Source organism: Rhopilema esculentum, chromosome 5 (genome assembly GCF_057945365.1).
Source record: "Rhopilema esculentum isolate cy_ngs chromosome 5, ASM5794536v1, whole genome shotgun sequence".
NCBI lineage: Eukaryota > Metazoa > Cnidaria > Scyphozoa > Rhizostomeae > Rhizostomatidae > Rhopilema > Rhopilema esculentum.
Genome location: NC_142819.1, coordinates 4,015,824 through 4,039,690, shown reverse-complemented (window position 1 = coordinate 4,039,690; position 23,867 = coordinate 4,015,824). Strand labels below are relative to the sequence as shown.

The 23,867-nt window shown below is 34.4% G+C and overlaps 1 protein-coding gene across 3 annotated transcripts; it reads right to left on the bottom strand.

Annotated features, from left to right (window-relative positions):
• Window positions 1-2,780: 2,780 nt before the first annotated feature.
• LOC148960217 (uncharacterized) lies at window positions 2,781-13,285 on the bottom strand. Of its 3 annotated transcripts, none has more exons than XR_016143791.1 (3): window positions 13,040-13,285; window positions 8,313-11,808; window positions 2,785-6,236 (listed from the first exon to the last, which is right to left on the bottom strand). XR_016143791.1 is itself a non-coding variant. In XM_089108638.1 (2 exons), exon 2 carries the CDS (start codon window positions 11,795-11,797, stop codon window positions 11,315-11,317), a length of 483 nt encoding a protein of 160 aa, XP_088964764.1. In that variant the 5' UTR covers window positions 11,798-11,808; window positions 13,040-13,285; the 3' UTR covers window positions 2,781-11,314. The 3 variants fall into 3 exon arrangements, 1 of the variants encoding a protein (XP_088964764.1); XR_016143792.1 differs by having other exon boundaries at window positions 2,796-3,717; XM_089108638.1 differs by having other exon boundaries at window positions 2,781-11,808.
• Between the last annotated feature and the right edge of the window lie 10,582 nt (window positions 13,286-23,867).

Here is a 23,867-nt window from a genome sequence, read left to right as displayed (position 1 = left end):
GCAAATGAGTTCCCGCTCTCATCTTGCCGGATCTCACATCTTGGGGTGAAATTTGTCCACGTTACCACAAAACTGGCTGGGAGTTGGGATGAAATTCTTATCTACGAGCATGCTTTCGCAGTCCATAACGAAAGAACGACGTATTGCGGTAGTTGGGGAAAGCTTGGCCTGACAAAAAGAAGCCATAAGTAGGAGGGTGGGAGAGAATTCGCATGTAAAAATGCAATGATTTCATTCTACCTGGAAGGTGGGATAATTTTGCTCATATAAACAGGCTGAAGAGTGGGATAACTTTGCTCATATAAACAGGTGTAACTAATGAACTGCCCACTTTTTCATTAGAATATATTCTATAAGCAGGGTCCGTGTCACTGATCCAAAACTGGACTGGCCATCAGTGCAAAGAAAGTTTCCTCTTACCCACTCTTTTCCCGAGATGTGGCAAACATTTTGCTTATGCTGCTTTGCCTGTGGACTTTCGTTCAATGTATTTGTTGTCATATAGATACTTATCTATATAAATCACTTGAGCTGATTTGAATCTTTTATTTGGTGGAAAGTTGGGAGGCCACGGCACGGGCTCTGATAAGAATATTGAGGCTCAAAATTGCTTAAATCTAAGGATAATTTAAGAATAATTTAAAAATAATTTAAGAATAATTTAAGAATAATTTAAGAATAATTTAAGAATAATTTAATAATAATTTAAGAATAATTAAAGAATAATTTAAGAATAATTCAAGAATAATTTAAGAAATTTTAAGAATAATTTAAGAATAGTTTAAGAATAATTTAAAAATAATTTAAGAATAATTTAAGAATAATTTAAGAATAATTTAAGAATAATTTAAAAATTATTTAAGAATAATTCAAGAATAATTTAAGAATAATGCCAGGCTCAAGCTTCATCAAGACTTTTTTATTATCTCAGTTGTCTTACAAAGAAAACAACTGTCACTTTTACGCTATAGATTTGTTTTGAAATACACTCATCTTTTGTGAGTAATCAACTTTATAGTGTGACTCAATGACCATATTGGCATTTGATTCCACATTTATTGTACTGTTCCGCAGTGTTTAAGTTTATGATGAAGTAACGCTTAAAAAGATTTGATTTTTTCTTTGATCATAAGGCGAATTTACACCTTGTGTTGGGAAAGAATAATCTTAGATTAATCTTAGGCTCAAAATCTTTTAAGAATATTAAGGCTCGGCAAAAATTAGGTATTCTTATAAAAAAATGTGTAACTTATGATATACGATACTCATTATACATAACAAAGATAATAATACATAACAAATATATGTTTATCCAATAAAGAATGGGAAGAATTGCAAAAGGCACAACAGTAAAGAGGATAGAACAAAACTTCGAACAAATACGAGTTTCATTAAAAATGGCAATTTCAAAATCAAAACAATCCATAAAACATAAAAAACACCAACGTTGCTAAATTGAAACTAAACATTACTTATTTAAAAGCTAAATGCAAAGGAATACATGATAACATAAATTGTAGAAAGTGTGGACTGCACGAAGGAAGTATAGAAATTTAAGGCCATGCCAAAAATTCAATGGACTATTTCCAGAAATGAAAAACATTCTAAACAGCGATGCAAAAAGACTTATTATTTAAGAGTGAAAGATTAGTTGAATTATTTCAAACTTAATAGAAAAATTCCTCGTTGTTCTATACTGGACATGATGTCTCTCCTGGCAATTCTGTGCTTGCTTTATAGTAACTACTCCAAAATGGAGATAAGGCAGAGTATCATTGCTATTAATTATTGACACTTACACGCAAACGCACTTTAGGATCAAGCGCGCAAATTATGTTGCTGAAATCACAAGGTAAAAATATCAAAGGACCTGATCTTGGCTAAATCCAGTTGTTTTTACGGGATTCGGTCCAGACCAGATCAATACGTGCTTGCTTTTGCTTTAATTTTCTTATTTATTTCATCAAAAGTAAATAATACAGCTGATCGATATTATAATTCCACTTTTATTGTACACAGTCTTTAGGAATTCAGGCTCAAAATCGCTGAAATTCAAGAAAATGCAAAGCTTCATCAAGAATTTAACTTTTGTTTATTTGTGTCTTTCGAAGCCAAAAACGGAAACTTCCATACTCTATGTTCTGAAATAAACTTGTAAAATCCTTTATGACGAAGTAACACATTAAAAAAGACTTTTTCTAAAAATAATGTAAAAATATTCTTAGGCTCAAAAAAGACTTTTAAGAAAAATGCGTATGAGAAAAGTGTATTTACTTAAAAAAATGCTTAAGATTTTAAGGTTCATACATGTTCACAAAAAGAGTCGGTTTAAATCTTTGGCTTTCTGGATTTTTATTTTCATATCAATCAGCGATTCAACGAATCTAGTTGAAATTTGTTTCTTTACTTTCATTTTTTGGCTATAACCTTCCATTCTTGTGCATTCACACATTCTATTATTTTGTGACAAGCTTTAGATAACTGAAATTTCCCAATATATTTATATATTTGTAAGCATTATTATTTCCTCTGCAATTACAACCATCAATTTCCACCTGAAAAAAGTATTTTTGGCTTCTTTTAGCCTTTGGAATTTCTTAACCTAATTCTATTTTTGTCTAAGGCAAGCAAGGAATCTAAACTGAGATCGACGTAATGAGCTAAAACTTCTTGTCCTTCCTTCTGTTAAAGACGTGTGACTATCGAAGAATTATTTGACAATGGCTCTGATTCAGGGACACTCAATAGATGTTAATTGTTAATGCTTATTTTATTAAGCTTACTTCTCTGATCTTATGTGTTTCTAGCTGACTGTTTGCTATTAATAGTTGCTAATAGGCTTTTATCTATAAATATGATGTAGTGGATTTTAGAGTTTGGCTTTTTGGCAGAAGCATGTTGCTGTTTGGTTGCAGTGCTGACGGAAGAAGTCGTGTCTCTCTGTTCCTCTCTGCCACCAGTCAAGTTTAAAAAGGCCGTGAGTTATTCTATATATATTTAGTTGCACTTTAGTTAAAGTGTAGTATAACACTTTTTTAAAAATCTACTAAATCAACAGTGACGACTTTTAATTCCATGCAAATTATTCACAAAATTTTAACTACCAAACTCACGACAAATACAAAACTACCAAATTACAAATTGGAACAGGCATGATTTACAGATGCAATGATGTATTGCATAGAAGCAGCATTACAGAGAGCACAGTAGCTGAAAAGCTCCAAAAGTCAAATAACTATTCAAAATAAGTCGTAGGTAAAACGTTGTCGTGAGTTATATATTTCTGTATAGAAAGCTTGAAACCTTAAATATGAATAGGATAATATTAATATAAGTTGATGTTAACTAAATTTAAAAAGAAATGATAAAAGCTTGGTGCAATTGCTCGCTAGAGATCGGACAATTCTTTTGGTATCATGCATTGTGAGACAAAACGATTCTGATTCTCACTTATTGAGAACTGGCAAAGTTTTACTTCTAAGTGCTCATTCCAAATAAAATCCGGCGAAGTCATTGAATACGTGAACGTACACGCTTACTGGATCAGCCTGGCTGCGTGACACGACCGCTTTCTACTGGGATGCTATTGTCATTCGGTGGTCTTGTTAAATTGCGAGCCAATTACTGCTAATGAGCTGGTTGATATCTTGATCTCTTGATGTGTGAACTGGATAACCTAGATACTAACCCGGCATGATCTCAGCTCCAGGGAACATGCTGAATCAAAAGAGACCTCATGAATTCACTATGAAGTTTTCAAAGCACGCTTGTATGCGAATCTACTTAAATACTCATTGACTAATATTCATTGTTGAGCTTAAAAACCCCTGCAGACAGACGCGTGCCAAATGGAGAAGACAATTCTGGAGAAGATGTTACTACTGCTGGTGACTACAAAAACGATGTGCTGCTGTTTTTTGGTCCGGTTTTTTTAGTTCTGCAGTTGTATTTGTTGCTTGTGTGAGAAACAAACCCCCGCTGATCGACCATATTTTCTTTTCATTTTCAGGCTTCTCCTTGCCCTCCTTGCACCTAATACTGAAACACGTTTAAAAATAAAGCATACACAAGGCAGATCCCCTTCGTCGTATACTAAGTAATGAATGTGTTCAAAGTCTTTGAGAAACAATACTAGCTATCATACAATAGCGACTTTCATCTTGATTAATTGAAGCACACATTTTCGCCCACATATGCCCCAAATTTTTGAAATGTCTATTTTTGCAAATAGTTAGATGTTCTAACTGTTATCTGAGCATTGCAATAGAATATGGACTTAACTTAAAGTGGCAAAGCAAGTAAATTGGAGATGGTGCTGATTTTCATGTGTCAGTACAAGATTTGAGATCTGACACCATTGAATTCTTGAAGCCCTTTTGTGAAAATCAATGCAGTTAAAGCTGGTTTTTCAATTCTTTGTCACTTTGCAAATTTCCAGTTTGGCAGTAGCCCCCTAGTTAGGCAAAATTTGTCGCATTTTAGGCTCCAGTTAGGCAGTTATATCTCAAACAAGATTTATACTAGCCCCCCTCCTATCCCTTAAACGATTATCATCTGTTACTTGGCATAGCTTCTGATGGGAGCCTAGGCACTTCCCTTGAGATATTGTCACTTGAGTGTTGATTTCATACCACAAGAAAACCCATGGTCACTAAACCATTAGGACTAAACAATGTTGCGAGTTGTGAAAGACAGTTCACTGGCAGAGAGTTTTTGCTGCAAAAAATTAAGCGCTTCTTATCCATATTTCAAAACAACCTACAGACAGGAGAAAGGGGGCCATGGCATCCTCTAGTAATCTTTGCTGCTAGTAATCAAAATCCAGTGTATTTTATGAGCTTAGATATTGTAGCATTTTAAAACCAATGTAAAATAAGGATTTTTAAGATGGGAGGCCAAAATTGTCAAAAGATTTTTCTCCGTATACACCTCATTTCGTCCACTGCCCAGTAATTATCCTCTCGTTTTGGCCCTATGCTCAGAAAATTCAACCTTAGGGAACATGATAGCTCTTTACCTAGTTGAAATTTTCTGGAGCGTAAAAGTTGGAGGGGAATTGCCCCCATAGCCCTGGTGACTTTTTTTAAGACAATATACTGCTGTTAGAACTTTTAAAAAGATAATTGCTTGAACCCCTACTGAAGTGTCTTGAAACAAGCTATGATTGTTGCCCCAAATGTGCAGAAAAATACCCGTCTGTATTTGAAATTAGTGCAATACACGTTTTAAGAGTCCACTGCAACTTGGCTTTTACGAGATAACTTATTGTTTATAAGGCAGCGCGGCTCGATCTAACATCTTTTTGCATAGTGATTGCGGTGGATTTTAATTATGCGCCATAAGTGATTAAACAGCAAATGTTTCGTAGTATTTTTGAGACAAGCATTTCTTTAGTTGTTGCTTCACTCAGATTGAAATTGTGGTTTTATGCCTTTATGGCTCTCAAACTTAAGCAGATATCCCCACATTATTTATAAGATGGGGCTGTAAACAAGTCTTTCCCCTGTACCTCAGTACACTGTAGGTTGAGCAGAAACAGAATCGCACACGTGAAAAGGAGTAGTGACGTTATTTTCAAAGGAAAATTACTGTGAAAAACAAGAAAAAATTGTTGACGAGCCAATGTAGTATAATACCTCAGAAATACTGAATAGTTTGCTGAGATCGTGTAGTGTAGAAGTAGAAGCAAAGGTAGAAGAGAACACTCCATTTTTCCCTGCATAACATGTAAATGCATTCAGATGTCATATTGTGACAGTATTCTTGTTGTCTTATCTAAAGATATATTTTCTATACTATTCAATCTTTATATAGAACCATTATGTTTCAATCTTGCCGTCAAACTTATTGATCTTTTTATTCGTGCAACAACGTTATGCGAAATTGAAAATACCTACCCATCTCCTTAGAATTGGGCATGAATCTAAGTATAATGGTTTGTTTAAAAAGTTTTTTAAACTTGTCAACAAAAAATAGGTACAAAATAGTAAGAAAAATTCAGCTTATTTCTCCTCAATAAAAACCCAATCCTACGAAAAGAAAGTTTGCTTCTTTTAAAGCAGTACTAAAAGTTCTGATTTTGAGAATTCATTTTCCTAACATAGATCCGCTTTCTGTGCCGCAAGCAATGGGACTGCACAATCTTCGCCAAAAATTGTTGGAACACCTCAGTACTTACGTTGACAAACAATGATTTTATTACCTCCCCAAGTGTCGATGAATTCGTCCCTCATCCCCTGTAGAATGTTAATTTCTTTATAAGAAGTGACCAATCTTTGTAAAATTGCCACTGGCAATATGCAATACTGTTTTTAAGCAACATTTTAAACCTGTGTAGGTGTTTCAATAATTTTAGCAAGGATTATGGATTTAAAGATGTTTGTAATTTCTATTTGATAAGCAACTTTGAAGCAATTATATCGAATGTAAGGAGGTTTGTGTGCAAAGACTTGCGTTTGACTATGGTATGCTGACCAATATATGGATGGAAGCATTCGAGATGAAAAGGATACCCAAAAATTTGTGATCTTAACAAGACAGAAATGATAAATCTATTAGACAAATGGTCCTAAAATCCCACTAATGTTACAAGAGCTGGTCCTAAAATCCCACTCTTGTAATCTTCGCATAGGTTCCAGGATCCGGTGGTTTATCTGCTTACTATAAATTATAGTAAATTGATACTGCAAATCAACTTCATATTTTGATATTTTATATCATCTATGGCTGAAATTGATATTGAATTTCATCTTTTAGTGGGTCATAAAACACACATGGTTTTTGGATGAAGGTTGACGATTACATTTCATCTTTGCTGAGACTCGAAACTCTTATTTCCTGGATATTTTGATTGTTGTTAATTCTTGTAATTTAAGCAATGATTTTTCTGCAAATACATACTATAAATTGTCTCTAGGACCACAAGATAGAAGGTTTGCATGATTTTTTAGTAGCATCATTTATTAGCTGATAAAATTCACTCTGTTTTGTTAACACGGTGGAAAATTTTCCAAATTTTCTTCTAACTTCCATTCTAAGGCTAAGCATGTTCCTATAATGTTCCCATTTTTTTGGCAAATTGAGTCTCACTGTTCTTTTGAAGTGTGTTCGTACAAAAACTTATAAGAATCCTAAGCTGGAGAGTTGATTAAAATAGTCAAGAATATCTCATCTTGAAATACCTAGAAAGATTTTAAACAATTCAGTGCAGTCTTTAGAGGCGAGCTTAGAATCTTGGAGAAAACTTTCAATGTAGCCTTCGAGAAATAAATATATCGAATGCTGATTTTGCAACAGCTAAGTTCTTCCAAAAGTGGTGCCATTTGTTTTAGCCAATGTTGGCTAACTTACAAAGACTGCACTTATCGAGATAGCACAGACACCATCGTATTTTCACAATGATATTTAATCGTTGTGATTGTGAAGAATGCTGTGAAAGGAGACATGAATGAGCAAATTTGTTGATTCCCCCTGGCTTTATGATGAAGAGGAACGTAGAACTGGGAAAGATTTGGCTCACCATTGTTATTAATACCGGCCGACATGGGCCCCTCTTTTATCAACCTGGAAGACACAATTTTTATCACCAGGCTTTGCAAAGAACTTTTAAAATGATAGTTTCCCCCGAATAATTATATAGCCATTTAGAGTTTGCTTTGCAGATATATGCAATATGCAGTTTGGTGAAAGTGTAAATTTATCTTTACTGATCATGTCTTTATTAAAAACTAAATCAAGCCAAAATAATGTTTGTTTGCTGAAGCACAGAGTGAATTGCCTTCTGTGGCCCTCAGAATTTTGAACTGAGTTAGCACAACCTGCATTTCAAAAAGCTGTTAAGCGTTAGAATTTGCATTATGGCTGAATAACATTGAAAAATAGGATTTTAGTCTGTTGCCAATTCGTATAACTATGTGCGTAATCATAACATACCCTTATAAATACTTTTATCTAAATCTACACTTTGCATCTTGGCAATTACAGCTTATTCTTAGGAAACTTTCCAGCTCGATACATCGTCATTATATTTTTAAGCGTTATTCACCAATACGAAGCCACTCCATTCGTTTTAGCTATCAAAAAGCAACAGATTCTGGTAAATGTCAGCTGAAAGTTTTGTTTTTCTAAGTGGAACTCGTCTACAATTCAAAGAAACTATGTCAAACTGTACTTCAAGTCAGAGAATCAAACTCCCTTTTTATATGTGAAATAAGAATCGTTATTATTAACGATGTAAATGGCTGACAGTGCAAATGCATCTTAAGAAAGTGGTTGTTTATAAGAAATGTTTTACTCCAATGAAGCATACTTACCCCAGTTAATATTTCAGCAACTATGTTATTGGTTGCCTTTGGTTCAAAGTTTTCAACTGAATAACAGAGCTATCTCCCCGCAATATATTTTAACAAAAGACCAAACAATGTTTCTCATAAAGAGTCGGTCAGCGTTTATAATGATTGGAAAAGACAGGTCTTCTAAAGAAACATTGTTGGTTACAATTACCTAAAGAAATATTCACTTTATCGACTAGCTTCCATATTGGCTGGAGTGTTGAAAAGTTTCATGTTTGTTAAGAAGAATCTGTGCATTCTTTAGCGTATTATCTCTTTTCACTTTTTAACAATGCATTTCTAAATATTTACCCATTTTGCACCTGTCAAATTAATAGCTAATTGTTCAAACTGAATCTTGCGAGAAAATACGAAACTCATCATCAAACTTCATTTCATAAAAAGGCCTTGTCTCCCTAACAACTTTGTATGTTTTTGAGTCCTCTTGTAGGTTGCAGTTCAAATGACTGGCGCCTAACTGATCCAAACACGCGCACGAAGATGCAAATGCGCGCTCTTGTAAAGCGCGCTTCCTTAAACTTTATTTGTTTCTGTTTAAAGTAACTAGCAGGCATCAATTGTGAGATTGATGAAAACACAGGGACTTTGGAATCAAGGGAGAGTGAGGGGGTTTAGGCTCCCCAACAAGCCAGGAGGGGAATCGTCTTTCCTGCGTTAATTTACGCACATTTTTTTGCAAAAAAAGTTTAACGGCTGGAATTTTTCGGTCTTTATTGGAGCTTAGACTCTGCCTCTTCAAAATGCTCAAAAACTGCTTCTAGAAAAATGCTCAGCATGATAAGACCCATGGAGCCAATGGGATCATAAATGGAAATCATAGATACTTTCAAGGTTTTATTTTGATGACGGTCTGTGAGAGACCTTTTGAGAGGCAAAAAAAGGCTTTTCCATTCTATTCAAACTTCGAGAAGAGATGTATAATCACACTTGCTTTTATTTATGCCCTTTCTTGAAAACCAAAAACCACTTTGTTCTAAAGATCTAAATGGAAGAGCACGCTCTCTCTATAAATTACACCTTTTCTTGTTCAGCAACTCTCCCTTCTATATTCAATTTGCAATTTTTTCTGCCTTCGTGAAGGTCTTTCGTGAAGATATTTCAGTCATAATAACACCACTATGACAGACTTAAACATATCTTAATTGTTGCTTCTTAATCATGCGCTATTTCAACTGTCGGTGGCATAATTAGGATTTTATATAAGAGATGTGAGGTAGAAGAATATTGTATTTGAAATTAATTGCACTACTTTTCGATAATAAAGGATTCTCATTTCGCTTTTGATGAGTTTAGCTATTATATTCACAGGCAGTTGAGAGGAAGAGATCGCATGAAATATAGGGCTTGTTAAGCTCTTCTCGCCTAATCTTTCTATGATTAAGTTAACATAGGGTACATCCTGATATAAGCATCTAGTCAAGTTACTCTTCCTTGTGTTAAACCTTCTATTGAAAATTAATTTCTGATCATTCCAGGTGCTTTCCCGGTCTAATGATGTTGGCTGTTGGTGATTCTAGCATTGGTGATTCTAGCAGGCTTTTGATTATTGTAGCAGAGTGCTTTCAAAAAGGAGCAACGAAAACAGAGTATTTCTGAGCCACCTCTCCACACTATTCTAGGTATGAAATGAACTTATTGCTTGTTATGCATTTGCTTTGTTCAGATTGATAATTTTCATTCTTAAGAACAATTTTTCCAATAACTAGCACGTACAAATGATTTGCTTGCATATTTATCTCGTGCAATAGCAGATACCAAGTTCTCAGCAGTTTGGAATGAAACCACGCCAGGAATTTCAATTACATAAAATTTTTTGCACACAATCCATGGTAATCAAATCGATCACCAATATTGATCCAGGTATTAATATTAAAGTGACGTCTCACAAAAAAACCCATTTTCAATGTGACAAATTTCTTAATAAAATCTCCATATCTAATGCATTTCCCAAATAGATTTCAAATGCTACTTTGTACAAATATTATAGTTTTACTTTTAAAACTCTTTATAAATCTGATTAATAACTATTAAAAATCTCTAATAAATACATACACAAACGAGAAATTAACTCTTTTAAAGCAATAATCTTTGTCATAAAAGCAATTGCATCTATATTACTCTGTGTTCGTCTACATACAGTAATTTCTTTTAATTATAGCTAATATATTCTATTATGCATAGATCTTTCGTATAATTGAAATATATTACTCTATCTTGCCTACAATATCATTTATTCCTTTTCAAGCAAGAACTAAATATTACATGAAGATGAATCGAAGGTGAACTATACTTCAATACTTTATACAATTGTAAAGGTATCGAATCTCAGTGGCCTGGTGTTTGATTCTTGCGGGCTTGTGTATTTAGCTGCTAGAGGTTTTCGGACGTTTCTTTCGTCCATCTGAGGATTTTTAGCTAAGGCAAATACAACAAGATTCGGAAGTACTTTGAGGACAGACTGTTTATTTTAAGAATATCATTGGTTCAGACAAGCAATCTAATGTTATGATCTAAATGGAAGTAGAAATGCTATGATGGTGATTTGAATTCATTGCTTTTTCATATATCATGTGGGAATTTCTGGGAAACAAAGCTAATATTAGTGAGATTATTGTCTCAATGCTTTATCAAACTTTCATCCCGTATAGTCTGGATGCCTAAAGATTTTGCTAGTCTTAGCAGATAACAGCTACAATTTCACTCATGTTTGATCGATCGAAGTTTGTCAAAGTTTAGAAGGAATCTATTAAAATATTTATGAGTGTCTACAGGGCTTATAGTCGAATAAGATGTATTTCGGTGGAATCTTGTTTTATACGACTGCAGATTGCTCAGCAAGATGTAACTTGGTTGCCATCTTCGAGCGTCTCAAAAGACATTCAAGAACTGTGACACAATTCTTCAAGTCTCTTTTGCCTGTCGCTGGTCAGAGACCTATGAGAGATACTTTCAACAGTGAGCTTTCATACCTGGTTAATGTACTGCAGCATGTCATAGCTACACTGAAATTGACTTGCGTAGAAGTCATCCTCGCTTCCAGGAGCCTCCGAACCGAGGATCTCAGATAGCGTCATAATGTACTTGGCAGCCAATCTCAGCACTTGAACCTGCGTGAGCTTTTCTTTATTAAGACCCTCTGAATACAACGGAATAACATTTCGCAGCACTTTGAATGCCGCATTCAGCCTCGCTTTTCTGCCTCTCTCTCGTTCGTTCCTTCGCACCTGCCTTGGACTTCGGTTGACATTTTTTGTCTTCCTGCTCACGTTTGTTGAAGTATATGCAACGATTTTGGCCTCTTTCGTCTGCTTTGCTCTCAACTCACGATCTTGTTTTGATTTCTTCCAGTTTGCCGTCATTTGATACTCGATTGCCGCCCTTTTCAACTCAAACGGTAAAGGATAACCTTCGGGCATGTAGAAAGGGTTTTTCGTAATTCGCTCCATAATTCAAAAAGCTGAAGAGGAAAAAACAAAGTATAAGTAAAACTTCTTGAATGGCTAGCTAAGGCTTACAAACAAAGCAAAAAACATAGAATATAGTTTTCATCCAATTTGCAGTCTCACTATGCAAGTACATTTTCATTACGAATAAAAACCTATCGGTTATGTTGCGAGAGAAGTCGTTCGGTGCTTTCTTAAATCTTAAGAGAGCATCGAATGTCTGAAGAAGGCATCGAATGAATTCAAGCGTCTGCATGAATTGTGGTAAAATATATTGACATCTTAGAAATTAGATATTCAGTTAGAAAAAAGTATGAGTGAACCAAAAGGTATGAAATCTTTTTTCTCCTACATATCTTATATTTAATCTGATAACATTTTGAAATAAATTCAAATTTAAAGAAAGCTGTAAAAAGCTACCAAAAATCCCTTTGAATTGCTCATTCTAGCAGCGATAGGTTTTTAACAGTTAAAAAGGCTTTTAAACTTTTAATAATAATTGATATAAAATAATATTTTTATTCATTATAAACCTCTATTATATGCATAGTATTCAACGTATGAAGTTGTATGATCTTTAAAATTTGTGCACATATTGTCATATTAGTTTAAATTAAACAAAGGTTTGTAATTAATTTCATCAAGATCTCCAATCAGTTTTATCGCAGGTTCTTTGATCAGCAAGTTCATTCAATTTTGCTACTAGATGAATCTTTAAGAAGAAATATAAAGAACAGATAAAAATAAGAAAATTTTCAGTGTTTCTTAAGCATAATACATTTCGTTTTGCTTATGTCATGAGTTGAGAATTGCTGCATTGCTATAATTATAATTGTGGTGAGAAATGTTTTGGAGAACGGTTTCTGTTCATGGCTTGATAAACGTTTTAGATTCATGAAATAATTATAACAACTTACAGATTATTTTAATGCAATCTTCTGAACTTCTATTGTATTCTAATTTAACTCTGGTATGACTCGAGCAACTTAAGAAAATGAAACATACCTTAAAACGAATGACTGTATTCTCAATGATTTGTTTAATGACAACATAAGAACTGCATTAAATAATATTAAGAAAAATAGCTTCAAACATTGTGTTTCTCGTACCCAAATGACAAAGTAAAGAAAAAACGTTCTACAAGTGTACTCGTGGAAATCATATTGATTGAAGCGCAGGCAATTTTACAAGAAATAGATAGCTGCTAAACTGACAATTATTAATTCAAGTGTGTTAACTGCTTACCTCAATGGACGAAGTTCTTCTTTTTCTCAATCTTGTTCTTCGAGTTGACACGGCGTGTCTTCCTTCGACAGTAAATCTGCTTGATGATAAGACAGTGATCTTTTGACCAAGTCTGAAGGAATGAGATCCCAGCCCTGCACTCTCAAATTTATATTGGCGGGAACAATAGCCTAAGCGAGCCTCTGTTCTGAGACAAAACCCAGTCGAATTGCTTTATGAAGCGGGGCTGGCTTTGCGCAGACCTGCGCTGTGCACATCATGTGCGCATATGCAACAATGCAGAAAGGTTGTGATTTTTGGAGATTCTTTTCTAATCAGAGGTTAATAGTTGACAAACAAAAAGACAAGTAGGAACACGTGGTTTGCGACCTGACAAACGGGTGTATTGCTAAACTTCGGATGCCATTACTTCAACTGATCAGATTAATATTACAAAGAGTCCATAGAAGCCAAGTGGGTGCAATACTTTCATTGCAGAAGAAATAATCGCTTTCCAGTGAATGTATTTTGGTATGCCGTAATTCTTTTCAATGTCATTTGAACTGTTACCATCTGATACCCTTAAAATAGCAATTTGCTAAAACCACCCCGGAACCTGATTTCTGCTAGCTTCATTGGCTTGTTAAACGTTACCAGGTTATTTGGTTGCACGGTATCATTTAGAAATTCCCACCAGCTAGAAGAGTAAAAATGAGCCTCTGACACATCAATTATGCGCATGCGCATGTATTAATGCTTGAAAATAGGCATTTATAGCTATCAAATGACGTAATTGGGTTAAATTTGTAATTCCCTATCAGAGTGCTTTTAAAAAGCAATATAAAGGCAAAGACGTTGTTAAATAGTCACCACAATTAGCCTGGTGTCAGATGGTCCACTCTCTTTTAACTGGTACATGTGCAACTGAGAGAGAGAGGGTAAGAGCGAAGGTGCTATTGCGCAATGGCAACCAGTTTTTCATCCGATTCTGAAGTTTCTCCGGTTAAAATTGATCGAACAAAGAAGTTCATCGAAAACCACACTAGCGTGTTCTATAGTTGTGACCCTATTGGAACATTCACCAGTGATGATCAGATGCAGCTTGTCATCGTCAATACGAAAAACGTGTATGGAAGCGTGTATGATAATTCACAGCTATGCCTAATTTACACCATTGTCAACTAGCACATCCAAAAAACACAAGGTAAATGCCGAAACTGCCAAAATTTGATGCCTAGAGTTAGTTAGGCCACCCATGGGTGGTACCAAGTCAATTACTGGTCAAAATGCATCAATTTCATACCTAAAAATACATGGAAAAACGCAGAAAATCTGGCTTGAGATAAACCCTAATAGTTTATGGAAATCTTTGAAAACAAAAGAGCACATGTACCTTTGACTAAGTTTGAAAAATATTGAAAAAGTTGAGCCCTTAATAACGTGGGTTCCTTAATATGCAGCATGGTCGTAATTTGCATAAGAACTTTTTAGTGGCATACCGTCTACACTGAAACGTGAGGTTCAAGCCATTGTCGGTTTTCAAGTCTTAGTCACCAACTGATTGTCTGTGACTTCAATTAAGCACATGAACGCCGTCTACATAAAGCAGAGATAAAACAATTTGGTGCACGCCAGCTATTCCACTCTCTCTCTATTGGGCGTTGTCCCAATGTACCCCTCTCTCACACTGCTCTGTTCTAAGATAAGAGATCTTTTCTCTTCTGGTTTCTAGCGTATTATATCTTATAGGCCATCTGTGTTTGCTCAGGATTTCAAATAAACCATCGGATTTGATAAGTTTATTTAAACTGTATGGCATCAATTTGAAGGAGTCAGTGATTGCCTTTAATTACCAGGAAAGATCAATGTAAGCTAAACGTGGGAAAGGTCTCTTCATCTCATCGCCTCCTTTCTCGACTATTTGCCCCTTAAGATATTGATAGAGATTGCCGAAAATTGATTAAGAGACAAGGGCACAGCTAATAAAGGATTGTTTCCTTCCCACGGAAAAGTAATCCAAATCAAGGTGCTCTTGTAAGCCATTATGATATAGCCTCGACGTACAGGTGCCCTTGTCTTAGCAGCGTGCTAAATTACAATCAATTAAAGTAACAAGTGGCCTCCCGAGAGACTGCTTCGAAGCTTCGACTAGGCAGTCGTACATTTACAAACTCGGGATTCCTCTGATGCTGAATTATTTATCTTCTTTCTCTAATTCAAAGGAAAATGAAATAACTTTTTACCTGATTAATGAAATCAACTGTTTTTGAGAATAACAGGCTTTCTTATAAGAAAATGAAATTTTGGAGCTTTGGACATTTTTATAATACTTTTTATTCTAAGCCATGTACACGGTTACAAAAGTTGCCTAGAACACTTGTATTGTTAAACTAATTTGCTTTATTATGGGATAGCCTTTTGATTTCTTCATAGAATTGTCCATTTCTTGCATTTGATATTGTTTGATGTGGACAATAGTGATTTTTATGCGAATCTGCTTTTTGCGATAGCTACTTATAACGGCTAATAGTCTATGACTAATTATCGAAATCTTGCATCACCGTTAAAGATTTTTTTAGTCGAGGTAGGCATACCGTGCTGGAAAAAGCTTATAAAGGCTCACAATAGAATGATGTAATTTAAATTAAAAATTAATCAAATAAATTATAACACTCGTAGCACCATAGAATTGTATCCATTAAGCAAATATTTCAGGAGACAATTGGTTAGATTTTCATTATTTTCCCGTTTTAAACTTCATCTACAACACAGAAAAGAGTTTATGCTAAAAATTGTATTTTCACTGCTAATTAAAGATTTGAATTCCTATACAGCTTAAGAGTAAATAATTGAGAAATAGATGAAGACATTTGTAACAAAGTAAACAAAAAACATATAACCTTATTTTAAAAGATGAAGCTATCATAAATAACACATAAAAGATCTAGTAAGAAAAGTTCTGTTCTTGCAATACTGAAGAAAGGTTTAAAATTTTGAGATTTTTCATTTTAAACCCAATTTCATTTTATATGAATTGTGATTATTTTATTTAAAACTGCCACCTTTTGATTAATTTTCTCCTGGGTAGCCCATGAAAAATTGTAAAAAGTTTAGATTGATAATGAAGCTGCAGATAAAATTGCAAATGTGGCATTGCAAACAGCATTTCATTGCTAGAAGCGTATTTCATACGATTTAAGGATGGAGCATTTAGAGTTTTTAGAGTTTCACAATTTAGTTATGATAATTCTGCATCAGTTTTCCTCTGTTTTGACTCAAGAAGTTTCGGTGTTACTTAATGCTGTAACGCAATCTATTAATCAAAATGCTAAATAAGTGTCTTACAATAAAAACTTTGAAATTACTTTAACGAATAACAGATTCAACGAAAAACAATTCTAAACACTTAGATAACATTAGTCTTCAATATAAGCACGTAAGTAATTGAATTAAAAATATGATTCAAGAGCAAGAATAGAACATGTTCTTTAAAATTTTTTTTGGGACAAAATAAAGCTTTTAAACTATAATATAGATTTTAAACTACTGCAATTTTACATGTTAGACTTAATTATGCGGATATAAACTCTACATGCTGCTCAAAACTTCGGATGCGAAGGAGCGGCTATTTCAATATGCAATAAAAACACAAAACATAAAAAGATTGAAGTATATACATTTGAAGCATATGCCAAAGCAGTCATTAAAAGTTGTTATCCATCGCTTTTTTCGTGCATGTATTTGATTTCGATCCAGTTGTTTATATGATGGCATTCTTAGTAGCTGAAACATGAACATGCGTTAACGGAGATCATAACAATCGCTAGAATTCAGCAGCGGTCATTGAGCATTTTTGAAACTCTCCGAAAGAAGCACAAGTAAGATTATGACAAATTGGTTTAAAAACAAAAGTGATAGCAGACAATATGAAGGAAGCTAAGCGGTTTCCGATACCATTCTACTTCGGGTTCCAAAATAAAGCAATTTAAACTAAATACTAAAGCAATTAAAAACACCTTCAAACAGAAGTGGCTTAATGCAAGATACTTATAAAGCGGTTAAAAAAATCTGCAATAAGTTTATACACTGATCTGCCCCTTTTGAGACTTTAATCAATATGTTGTTTTACATTTACGTAGAACGGAGCTGCTCGCTGTCTGCAGACGTTGAACTATTCTCTTTCGCACTGTGTACAATTCGAATTTCAGTGGAAGATGAGCCGTAGATTGCTAAGGTGTATGGATGAATCAAGCATTCTTTTTCAGAATTTTTGCGAGGTTTAGTATCCTTCAACGTCTTTAAAGAATATTCAAGTTTGCCTTTCATTTTTGGCTGTAGGGCCAGGGCTCTAGCTTTATTAAAAGCTTTGATAAAAATATTATGTTTTTCAAATATCTAAAAGATTTTGCATTGATCTTATATCAATACACAATTGATCATTGAATATAGAAGTTTAAATGTACTTGAACAGCAAGCTGTGACAAAATTTGCAACTAAACATGCTGAAATCATTGCTTGAAGCTTTAAGTAAATGTCCAATCCTTTGCAGAACTACTCAGCTCGTTAGAAATGACCCATCTTATTCAAGAGGTGATAGAACGTGTAACCAAACATGTAAAGAAATGCGTCATCCTTCCCTCTTAAGTTTATTCAAAATTAGAAATAAAGCATGGCTAGTCAAGGATAAGCTTTTGATATGAGAGAACTTTGTGTTGGTGATGAATTCGAATGCTTAGATCCATGCATGAGGTTGAAAAAGGTCGTATGATTTGTTGCCACCATTTCAGATATAGCTGATAAATCTTTAAAGGCTCTTTAGCAACTGAGACCCTAGTCTACGCGTACACAACTCCTTAAATAAGTTTAACTTTTGTTCAAGGCTTTCAGGCCAATATTTTACAAATTTGGAAAAAATAAGAAATCTTAATACGAAAATAGGCTGATGTTAAGATAGCTTGGATCATACTATACGAATCACTGTCAATCAAAGCTAATCGCAAGGATCATCTAAATTCGAATTTGTCAAAGGAAGCTATGGCTTTTCTGTGTTCAAGAATAATATATCAAAGCTTTCTTTCTGAATTCACTAGTGTCATATTTCAACTGGATTTCATTTAAAACTAATACTATTAATTAAAATGATAACATACAATTTGAAAATAGGCACCATGTGGCCTCAAATTCCATCAAAGATTGTGGGAATAATGGAAAAGAGACTGTTTCGGATTTGTTATTTAAATTAGCGGCTGAGCTAAACGCTGATTCTGTTAATGCGTATTTGTGGGGCATAATCTAAACAGATTCACAGATTCATCCTCATTCAAACCTTGACTATATTGCTAATCAATTGGCAAATACTTTCTTTCGGTTTACAAGATTATTGTTCAAACCAATTTCCAGCCATAAAAGATTTTGCCAATAACTTTTTCACACAATTAAATGAAGTATCTTGCACACTTGATTGTCTTACGAAGCGTTCATGCCAGGCAACGTGCTAATGTAATGTTCAGAATTTAGTAAGGGAGACTAATAAGACAATCTTTTTAAGATTTTTCTTATTAAGCAAGAGATTCCAGAGAAGTAATTGGAAGAGGCCCGATTTTCCAATTGAATAAAGAATCCAAAAATATCTAAAGCAGACTCAGGGGAAACCACAAGCCTGTCTCAAGATTCGAATGTTCCATTGATGTTATCTAGGGGTGAAATTGCTTCTTTCTTTGGGAGTATCTGACCAGAAATTTCATAAGAGAGGGACCCTTCCCAAGGAGAATGTAAGAAAATATGAAAACATCTTTTAAGTATAAACGCATTGTAAAATTTAAAAAGGTTTTTTTAATCTTCAATTTCATTTCTTTCATTAATTAACTAATTGTTTCATATATGTAATTATCCATAATTCATTCTTACTTGCTTTTAATTCTAAATTTTTGTAAATTAGGCCTAAATTAGCTTGTACATAAATTGTACATAGATAGCTATATTGTACCAGCTTACTGTTAATGCATTGATTATTATTATTATTATTATTATCATTATATTATAGGAGAAACGATTTTTCTGCCCAAGTCTTAGTCAGGTTCCTTAGCGGGGCATTCCCAACAAGGACTTCCCTATGTTAGTACTTTAAAATGCTTTTCAAATGATCAGTCACTTTTTATCAAACTAGCTTCACAACTCTGGTCCAGACGGTCTGTAATTTTAGAGCGTTCCTCGCCATCCAATCAATATACTGACCTGAAGAATCACGACTAAGATTTTCAATCACCAATATTTGCCTGAAAGAGTCTTGGAAATATGTTATTGCAAGACGTTTATAGCAAAAGTTGTTTTGCTACAGATACAGATTTTGCATAAATAATTTTAATTCATATTTCTTTAAACAGCACAAAATTTGATGCCTCTTTAAATAAAATAGCTAATGGTTGACTCAATTTAATTCTAGCAGGTTTAGCAATAATCATATAATATTAGTGATAATCATAAGCCAACCTTGGGATGATTTTTTCATAATTATGAAGATCTCAATAAATTATGACGCTGATGTATAATGAATTGATATGTCTAAGCATGCACTATCTATTCTGACACGTGAGTGCTCGATGGACAGAAGTACAGAGCAATCAGTACAGTATGCCTAGAAACGGGACATGTTAACTGCCATTCGAATACATATTCATATATATGTATATGTAAAAAGCTTCTATGAAAGCTTTTTACAAATATATATACATATTCAGTTAAAAAACATAGCTTCTCTTCGCTATTGTTTATGCCCCCAAATATAGCTCTTATTGGCTGAGTTCCGAAGCTAAATCTTCTTACAAAGAAGTTAAAAGATGGAAGCTTGGTTCTCGACACCGTCCACCTCTGTGTGTGGATTACAATCAAGGCTCAAATTGGATTTTAAATAAAGTTCTTTGCTCTTCATTATCGGGGATTTGTGATTACACGTTGCGTCGTGAAAGCGATCATTCCATGTACACAAACACGATTACGGCTTAGCACTTTAATACTTTTAACGGAGATCGTATAAACGTTGTTTATAGTCTACACAACCTTCTATAAGAATTTCACATGCATGCTAAGCTCTGTGCTAAGTTAATAGGTTCCGCAATCAACCTGTCCTATACACTCACAAGGTTTTAGTAATCTCTTTTGATTGTTCAGTTAATTATATTATCTAGGGCCATAGATCATGCGGCACGCGCAGGATCATGGTGAGCAAATTAACGAATTAGATGCATCATAATAGAAGCAAGCAATTATTAGCTGACCCGCTGTAAAGCAATACAATTGATCGTTTGACGCCTCACAACTGCTCACTAATCGCAAGAAAACGATCGACAAATGAAGCTGATCCGTACACATTCAAGTGACGTCACAAAGCAGGCAATATGTAATGTTCAACTTATTTGTAGTCTTGGCCAATGTTGGCAGCTGGTCGATGTAATGGTGGCGGATGAACTGCGTGCGGCGAAAAAAACTGTTGGCTCGCCAAAAACAGACAGTGGCGGACCATTTTCTGGCCAAAATTGACGTTATTTGCTGCCATTTTGGAGCCTAAGGGTCTGTAAATCCACATGAAATGATTGCTAAATTCATGCCCGCAAAACAGAATATTTAGGCCTATTACTATCTACAGAAAAAGAATATTACAAAGTCAAACATGAACGGGTATTGTCTTAGAATATCATATTACAGTGAAAAATTTCCATAGAGATTATATTTTTATTTAAGTATGGGAAGACAAGGAGTAAACAGATTACTTTAGACTTTATTTTCGATTTTTTCTTCCAATTGTCTTTTCAAGAAGAAGCTCTCTAATCTTATGCAATGCGAGGCCTTGGCTCGTATGCCTTAAGATCAAGTACATCGCCTATAAGGGTCGCAGGAAACTCACACTCTACTTACCTAAGAACGAAGCTTCAAATTCTGGCTTTGGATTTTCAATTTCTTCTCTTTGCAATGCTCAGTGTCTCTAGGTTTTCAAAGAATTAGCCGAAGATATACACAGAAAATGTGTTTTTGTGATAGTTTTCAAATTTGAAATGAAAAACTAATTCCATTCAGTGTTTGATCAGACAAGAATAAAGAATCTATGCGTCCTGTGTTTTTTATGCTAGTGAAATTTTTTCGATACACCCAGTAAAGCTCCATCTACAGCTCCGTCTGTACGGCTTCGAGCACTTTTTGACAAACCGGTAAACAGTAATTTTCATATGGCTTAGTATGAAGGATAAGATAAATCATTTGAAATCCTAGAGAAATTTCCCGCCAATTAAATAATCATGGTGATTTATGAATAATAAGAAACCAGCAAGTCAGTCAACGGTTCAACACGGTTCGGTTTTTGCCTTAGGTTTAAGACCAAAGCATTTATTAATACTAATCATTATTTAATCTGCAGTCAGTAAAAATGCACATGATTATGATTTTCAGAATGATTTTAACCATATTGAGCTCGCGGGAAATTTTTAAAGAAAAGCCTTTGAAAATCATTTTTCCCAGCTCGCTTCCAATCAGTTTTTTATAGATTCAACATGATTTTTTGAGAAGGTTGAGCCGGCACAACAGTAAAACATTTGCTCCTGCAGACTTCGAAAGCAAAGCATTCTCATATTGTGATACAATCGAGGCAATTAAACGTTCTATTGTTTATGATACATATCTTAAAAAAATTATAATGGAAAATAGAAGAAACTGAATCGCTCTCAATATCCGTCAAAAAACAAAACTTTGATATCATTTGCAGTCGTTATGCATTTTCTGATATGCTTTTACACTGTTTTAGTTAAGAAAAAGTAAATGGAAACCGTACTAAAACATGATAGGAATGTAAGAACAACGGCTCACTCGCCTCGTCAAGGCTTGCTCTTGTCAAAGGTGGTTTTGTTTCGGACAACAGGTTTTCGGACGAGGTAAATCGAGGGGTTTTAGTTAGGCTTTCTTAGTTCTCTTATTTTATCTTGTTAGCTTGGTTGGCCTTGGTAGTTCAATTGATTTTAACAAAAATAGTTATCTAACCATTCTTATTCAATATTTATATTCTAAAGATGTCTGCCAAAGTATTCAAATAGAAAATTAATAAGAGCATTATCTAAATTCATAACATACTTTACCAACTTTCCTGGACTATCTCACTTGCTAGTTACAATTTGCAAAGGTTATGTGGAATAAATGTAAACATAGCTTAAAATGGAATCCAAAGAAACACAGAAGTGAGCGTGAATCTCCCCGCTGTAGCTCAAGATTCGAGATGAAAATGTTGTGGCAAGAAGAATGCAAACCATTCTTTAAGTTGCTTTTTCAATCCCCGCAAACGTGTTTCAATCCCCGCAAACGTGAGCACAGTAGTACGCATCGTGAGCACAAACGTGAGCAAACGTGAGAAATATTTCAATCCCCGCAAACGTGAGCACAGCAACAAGAATCCTTAAAAAAATCTCGACAGCTCAAGTACCTTTTGTCATTTCTTAAATGCAAAAATATACTAATTTTAGATGTTCTTCAGAAATCTATCATACATGGAAGAAGCTGCCAGTGGTTTCTATGACCCCTTTAAAAATCTCCTAGTCCCTATGTATTGGCGCCTATGCGACAAAAGATTTTAGACATGACCAACATTGGTTGCGGGAGCTTTAACAAGATCTAAACGATTTCATGAACATTGAACTGATTGAGCCATTGTTCTTGACGCGATTGCTCCTTAATCCTTTGTTCATGACGCCTGCCTTGTGTTCTCATTCTGTTGAGGTACTGGCTGGTACAAATGAAGACCAATTTTTTTCGTCTTGAAACCCCTTTCAGTCAAATTATTATTTTACTAGCAAATTATTGTTACAATTCAGATTTTGCTGTCAACACAGCTAAGGCAACAATTTAAATGTATGTTCCTTGTTCATGTCTATTCGAAGCCATTAAGCACATTGTACCCTGAAAAGCAATTCTTTCTTTGGCTAACTATGAGCAACTGTGAAGGATAATAGATTAAAATAACAACAAGTAACTTTTTGCTGTAAACAGAGAAGGAACCTTTAAGCTAATATGTATTTCAGTTCAGTCAATTTTTTGATGTTTTAAGCTTGATGAGAAGAGAACTGGTCATCATGGGCGATCAAATATTTTGGTGATATAGTTGGAATAACATGAACATTCTAATCATAAAAACAGAAGTTTTCTTTGCATTTCAGGCTTTAATACATAAGTTAAACTGGCAATGAGTTTAAAAGTTATGTAGATTAAAACAATAAGAAGCTCCATTCATTGAATGTGGACATCCCTCTTTTATTGAATAAGCCCGTGTAATCGTAATAGGCTGGTTAAAGGGCTTTTACTTTGCCTCCCCTTTTCGTTTGTTGTCTTTTCTACATGGTTTTACGATAATTCCTCTATCATAATCTCACTCTCTTTTAACCATTTGTGTTGATGATATCGTGAGACTGGCTAACAGCTTCTTGAAGCATTTTTGGGTGTTTAGGAGGGTTACTTCATTCTTTGTCTATTATGTCGAGAAAGAACTTACGAAGTATTTGCTTAGTATATGTTGACAAAGCGACAAAGCAGCAGAGATTGAGCAGGATGGAAATTCTATCAAAATTGATAAACTTTCTTTATTAAATGTTAAGTATAAGATAACTAGCTTCTTGAATCACCCTGAACGGGAGATTTATCTTGTTGGTATTCAACGTAGTACGAGCAACGAGCAACGTTGCAATTCTAATTGTTCTTTGTATGTCTCCTTAAAACTACTGATTTACACGATGCTTGGCCAACAAAATATCTACTATATGAAGTATATCCCTTGAAACATCACCTTTCAACATCGATATACTTGTTGGTAGCTTCTTAA